Source organism: Erythranthe guttata, chromosome 11, assembly GCF_056151865.1.
Source record: "Erythranthe guttata isolate IM_541 chromosome 11, IM_541, whole genome shotgun sequence".
NCBI lineage: Eukaryota > Viridiplantae > Streptophyta > Magnoliopsida > Lamiales > Phrymaceae > Erythranthe > Erythranthe guttata.
This window is the reverse complement of record NC_142543.1, coordinates 5080388-5087500: the sequence shown is the minus strand read 5'-3', so window position 1 is coordinate 5087500 and position 7113 is coordinate 5080388. Positions and strand designations below refer to the sequence as shown.

General features: G+C 32.4%; 1 protein-coding gene across 1 annotated transcript; it reads left to right on the top strand.

The window, feature by feature from the left end:
* Positions 1-1992: 1992 nt before the first annotated feature.
* LOC148766850 (uncharacterized) lies at positions 1993-2895 on the top strand. The gene is made up of 3 exons (XM_088825453.1): positions 1993-2004; positions 2105-2414; positions 2491-2895. The coding sequence occupies exons 1-3, from the start codon at positions 1993-1995 to the stop codon at positions 2595-2597; spliced, it is 429 nt and encodes a 142-aa protein (XP_088681579.1). The 3' UTR covers positions 2598-2895.
* Positions 2896-7113: the final 4218 nt, after the last annotated feature.

The following is a 7113-nucleotide window of genomic DNA, read 5'->3' as shown; positions in this document are numbered from 1 at the left end:
AGTATTGTATGACATGGCTGCAGGGCCGGTCCTGACATTTTCGGGGCCCTAAGCGTATTTTTTAAAAATAATTATTTTATAATTAATACTTATTTAACTTGATAAAACAAACAAAAATAAATATATTATGACATAAGTGAATGAGGATAAGAATGCATAAACCTACATTAAATATCATTGAAATTTATTTATATATTTATTATTATTATTTTTTATAAACTTATTTGAGTTGCACCATAAGTTATGACAAAAAAAACGAATTATTTCTCTTTTTTTTTTTTCCTTTAATGATGGATAGTAAAATATTTAATTTAATTTTTTTGTGTTTTTCATTCCCAATGCTTAACAGAAAATGTGCAATTAATTTGAGTCGGATTGAAAATATACCCTAAAATCAAATTAAATGTTATGATTTATAAAAAGTTCATTTTAAATTACTAAAAACACAAAACTATTTATGTATGTATATATACTTTTTTTTTTATTTGGGGGCCCCTTAATGGAGTGGGGCCCAAAGCCATTGCTTGTGCAGCATGGCCTCAGGGCCGGCACTGCATGGCTGGGATTTACACCGGATTCATCAAAGATAAAAGGATCGAAGTTGAGCGTCAAAGCCCTTAGTGAATATTTAATCAATAATCCCGTTCTTGATAATAGTACATATGAGCATCTTGTTCATTACACTCGAGGGATTGCTTTTCTCATAGTAGGGGGGATTATGTGTCCCGATCACATTGGCGACTCTATTCCGTTGCTGTATTTGAGACATTTAGAAGATCTTGATGCTGTCAGTACATATAGTTGGGGTAGTTGTACTCTAGCAGTCCTCTACCACGAGTTGTGCAAAGCATCGAAGATATCTGCAAAAGAAATCAGTGGTCCTGTTCAGATAACATATGAATTACTTATATAATTTAGTACATTAATACATTTAATTTGCAGTTTATATTATAAAAAATTTATATTCTTGTATTATTTAACAGATATGGGCATGGATGCGGATTCCTCCATCAAGGCCCATACCTACTCTGGCGAAATGGGGCACAACACTTGAGTATGCAGGATATGAGTTTCCCGTACCACCTTACGGTGCACGGTAATGGTTTTGAGATTTATGTTAAATTATTTTTGCATTATTGTTACGGTGATTTGTGTATTAATTTTTTGTGTCTATAAATATAAGGGTTTGTTTGAGCCAACTTCCACTATATTTTTCTAACATTTTCAGTCAATTTTACTTGAAATTTTTTTGATATTTTTCTTTTTTTCTTCAAAACATTTAATTACTTAGATTTTTTTTTAAATTTTCTAAATAAAACCTTTTATTTTTTTCATTTTGAATTTCTTTATTTTTTTCTTAAATGTCTTTCGGCAGTTCAAATTCTCAACAACAATATGATTTTGAACCTTATCTTTATTATTATCTTAAGTTTAATATATAATAATATATCACATGTGGACCAACCATGTCAGCTTCATTGAGACTGGTGCACATGTTCTTCGTATTTTTAGGATGATGTTGGATCAGATGCTCCCAGATCAGTTTATATGGATGTCATATGATCTGGATGATCCGGAGTATCAGTCTGTAGGTGGTGATTCGGCGATCACATGTTGTGGTATATGGGTATCGAAAGAGTCCCCCTGATATGCTACGCAATTGTGGAGATGCATCGACCAGACAGAGTAGTACGTTAGTTCGGGATGGTACAACCCATACCTGAACCTCCTGAAAATACTGAGACGGATTTCCGGATGCACGTCAATGCTAACCGTACAGGTGCTACCAACCGAGACTGGAGGCTTACACATGTTTCGCATGTTACCGCTTGGGATAATAGACTCGATTATATTATTGATTATCCATATGCCAGTGACAGTCAGACTACAGAAGATGGTTATTTTGAGTGGTATGAACTGCACACACGTCGTTTCATATCACCGATTACCCCATCTGATCGTACAGGATTTCAGGTTGGAGGTCAAATTTCAATGGATACAGTGGTACGTATTCAAATTTATTTATTATAAAATTTTGTGTATTATATAATTTTTATTAATGTATGTCTTCTAAAAATAAAATATTTCTTATTACTTATTTCAGATTCAGCATCTTCGATCGTTGATTGTTTCTGTTGATGGCGGAGACATGCCCCGGGATGGCTATCGTTCGTATTTACCGACTCTCAGAACATGTCTTAATGTCTTAGAGTCTCGACACGGACCTTCAGATAGGCCTCAATCTGAGATGCCTTATACTCAGACTCACTCTCAGACTCAGACTCAGATACCACTGTCTCAAATGCCTCAATCACAGACTCAGATGTACGCTGGCGAGGCAGGAACTTCTTCTCGTGCATATTATCCGGCATTCGATAATTATACAGATCCTATATCACACGGGCATCCATCTGGTATGATTAGTACCTTTGATTTTATTTTTTAATACTATCTACAACTGTGAGTATAATTATAATCTCGTTGATGCAGATCCGTACACCCCATACCCCTACTTTAATCCGAATATGAATTCGGAAGACCCAGTTCATTTGGGGTCTACGCATCAGTTTTCGTCTTCGCGACCGGTAGATCATTAGATAACACCTATTCCTTATTCTCAATCCGCAAATTCTTCGAGTGATAATGAAAATGATGAGGATGAACAAGTTGGTAGAGAGCACAGGACTAGAAGGCCCTTGAGATGTGGCACCGGAGGTCACCGTCATTGGTGATATTATTATTGTAGTTTATGTTGGTTATTTATTAAAACTTTTTCGTATTTTAGTTATTCAATAAAAAACAAATTAAATAAACTAAAGGATTTAGAGACAAAAAATATTTCCCAATAATTAGGCATTTTATTTTTATTTAATAAAATATGGAAATCGGACGGAATGGATCGGAAATGCCTTTTTTGGAAATTTTCCAATTTTTTCGGAAGTTAAAAATAGGTTCCAATTTTCGTTCCAAAAAAATCGGAATTTCAAAATCCATTCCAATTTCGGAATACCTCGGAATCGGCGGAATTTCGGAATTTTCGGAAATTGCATTAATTCTTAATGTTTTGTTCCAAAATCGGAAATAATGGTAATTTTTAGTATTGTTTTTTAATATTTTCGTAATTTTCCGGCAAAAGGCAAGAATCCAAAGCAAAGTTCAATCAAATAAAATTTACACACTTGTAAAAACAACATAATTGATTTATCAAAGCAACTATAATTCTTGCAAAACATCGATAGAAAAATAATTCAAAAATACAATATATATATATATATATATATATATATATATATATATATATATATATATATATATATATATATATATATATATATATATATATATGTATATATATATATATGTATATATATATATATATGTATATATATATATATATATATATATATATATATATATATATATATATATATATATATATATATATATATATATATATATATATATATATATATATATATATATATATGTGTGTGTGTGTGTATGTATATATATACATATATGTATATATACACATATATGTATATATATACATATACACATATATATATATATATATATATATATATATATGTATATATATATTTCCAACATAATTCAAACATGATTATTTCAGAAATACAATCGGATCGGAAATCGGAATTTCCAATAATTTTATATGTAATACCAATTTCGTTCCAAAAAAAATCGGAAATCGGAATATCGGAAATTGGAATGAAAAAAAATGTTCCAAATTCGTATTATTTTATAGTGAATTATAAAACAAATTGCATAAATAAATGAAGGAAATTTTTTAAAATACAATATATAATTAATTTAAAATTAAAATTCAATTAAGTATTCCAATTTAACAATAAAAAGAATTAAGTAAATTTAAAAAATCTTAGCTCAAATCCAGCCGTTGATATAAACACAATCCAACGGCTGGTAAAAGGCGTCATATTAAATGACGCTATAATCCAGTGTGGCGGGTCAAAGGGCGTCGTTTTGAATGACGCCTTTTAACGGCCGTCCGATTGCCCAGATTAATCTCTGGCCGTCAGATTAGGAGGACAAGATAGGAGATCTGGCCGTCAATCTCAGCTCAATCCAACGGCCGTTAAAGCGCGTCGTTTTAAACGACGCTTTATTGTATTTTTGTAAATAATTACAAAATCACCCCAATTCTCAAAAAAAAATCCGAAATATTGTAAAAAAAAATGCCCCTTTACTCAGACGCTGATTGGGCTGGTAACCCGAATGATCGCACAAGAACAACGGAATTTCTTATATTTCTTGGATCAAACCCCATCGGCTGGTCTTCTAAGAAACAAAAAAAAAACGGTTGCCCGATCATCAATATAAGCGGAGTATAGGGTTGTTGCTACGGCAGTCATGGAAAGTAATTGGGTAATGAACTTGTTGCAAGAGCTTTAAGTAACACCCTCTGGAACACTGACGACTTTTTGTGATAACATTGCGGATACTTATCACTGTCAAAATCTTGTGTTGCATAGTAACATGAATCATATAAAAATTTATTTTCACTTTGTGCGAGATCAAATAGCAAAGAAACAAGTCTTTGTAACTCATATACATGCAACAAACCAATTGGTCGATACACTTACAAAACCTCTTCTGAAGCTTGCTTTCCATCGTTATTTGTCCAAGTTAGGTGTCGTTCCACAACACCGAACTTGAGGGGGCCGTATTGACGCTTATCTCCAACTACTTTGACATATATTTCAACTTATTATATCTCTCATTATTATTCAGTTTCTATAACAAATCTCTTAAAGATAGAAGATTTAGTAGCTAGGTTTTTTAGTGCTTGTTACTTCTCTTGGGAATTAATTTATGTAAACAAATGATCGCAAGCTTTCAATAATTCTCTTTCATCTCTTCTATAAAATGGCCAATTGAGTCAATGGTGACTGTTCGTAAAAAAGATTGTAAACTATTGTTCAGTAGACACCAAATGTATAGTAAAGGTTTAGTCCTTAAAAATATCATGTGGCAAAGCTTGAAGACTGGTTGATTTTGAGAGATTAATGAGAGATTTAGCTGTAAAAGATAAAACTGTCTATTAATGGCTTATAAGAGGCCAACAACGCACTGGTCCAGAAGTTATTTTGGTGCAAACTCACAGTGTGATAATCTATTGAACAACATGCGTGAGAGTTTCAATGCACTCTTTTAAGGCCAAGGAGTTTGCCAAAAATTGATATGTTGGAGACAATTAGAATGATTTTGGTGAAGAGGTTGCATGTTAAAAGGGAGAAAATGGCAAATTAAAAAGGATAAATATGCCCCAATATTAAGAGACATGTTGAAGAATTGAAAAGGAAAGTTATGGAATACATAGCACACTAGAATGGGTTGACACAGCTTGAGACATGGAGCAGTTATGAAGATAAGTTCAAAGTTAATTCGGGGGGACAAACATGTAGCTAACAAAGATAACAGTTAAGTCGCATTTCTTGTGCCCATTCAATTTCATAAATGTAACACTTGGTAAGAACACTATTATATTATGTTGCGAGTTAGTACAAGACAAAGACATAAATGAGGGCATACAACCACTTGATGAAGACTATGAAGGCGACTGAAAGCTGGCCACCAGCTGCAAAACTTAATTTGCTAAGCCAAATTTACTACCTCTAGGTATAGAGAAGATGACAAGGAGGCCAAAGATCTACATGAGGAGAAGACAACGAGAAAAAAATGTAGACCAAAAGATATACCACCACCAGTCAAGAAGACCACCATCACAAGGATTGGAAAATTGGAAAACATGAAGTCATAACGACTTTTAGCTTATGTGATCAACAAAGACATAATGCATATGGGCGCCCAATGAATGAGGCTAGTGGAAGTGCAAGTGCAAATGCAAAGTCTGATAAGAGAAAGATAATTTGTTATTCTAGTCAACTTCTGCAATTATTTGTGTTTTACTTTTCATATGTCCATAGTCCTGATTGTTATGTGGTTTGCATTTGTATAGAACGGGACAATAATCTAATGTCAATGAAGTATATGGATTCGAGCATGAAAGTCAATCGCCTATAGTTTATTTAGAGTGGTTGATTTTGGTGTCATTTTGAAGTTAAGTAAAGGTAATTAATTTGTTGTGCAATTTTAGATTCAAGAGAATCAATTTGTGTTTGTTGCTCAAAGTGGTGGAAGTGGCTTTCAAGTTGTAAGGCTACAAGCAACTAGAAAAGGAAAGAAGAAGATTTTGGGGATAAGGTAAATCAATCATACATTTATGATTGTTTTTACCATTTCATAATTAAACCATAGTAATAATATTTTGTGTATTTCAGGTTCAGAAACAAAGTGAGGACAACCTAGCCAAAACTCTTAGAACAAGAAGCAAGTGCAAACTTGGAGCTAGTGACATTAGGGAGCCTGCAACTTTTATGCCCACTGTTGTGCCAGCTGCAATAAGAACAAGTGGAGTTGAAAATGTTGAGCCAGTAGTTTGAAACTACATTTATCCTAGTTTATATTTGAGCTTGTAATGGTTTCTATCTATTTATGTTGGTTCTTAAGTATTTTGGGTTTTGAATTTCAGTTTATTTGAGATTGGTTGAAATTTATTAAATGCAACTTTTGTTTATTAAATTTTGTTGATCTTGTTGCTTTGAGTATTTTTGTCACAATTTTCCTCAATCAAATAAACCGTTAATCTTGTTGAATTGAGTGTATCAATATCACCCTACACCAGTACAACTATTACAATAAAAAATCAGTTGATTTGAATAACAAAAAAGACATCCAAATAGAGTACTCAATTTGACAACCAAATTTTATTAATTAATTAGACAGCAAAACAGTCATTCCAACAAAACATAATATTGATTACAACGTGAAACAAAGTACTTAAATACAATAAATTTGGTTCTTTCTAACTAACTTAAACTTCAGTGTACATTACATCATAAATACACAACCATTTTCTAGCTTTACGAAAGACAGTAGATAATCAACCGTGAATAGCACGTGGATTTAATTCCGGCCATTTTGTTTCAAAAATGAACTTTTAAACGACAGGTGCAACAAATTAATTAGTTCAAGTACGATCCTGCAATTTTTTTTTTTTAGACGAAGCAC

What these genes read in the sequence shown, in the direction of transcription:
- LOC148766850 (XM_088825453.1), top strand. An exon ending in ATCACACGGGCATCCATCTG is followed by an intron (nt 2,415 to 2,490) that starts GTATGATTAGTA and finishes TCGTTGATGCAG; the next exon opens with ATCCGTACACCCCATACCCC.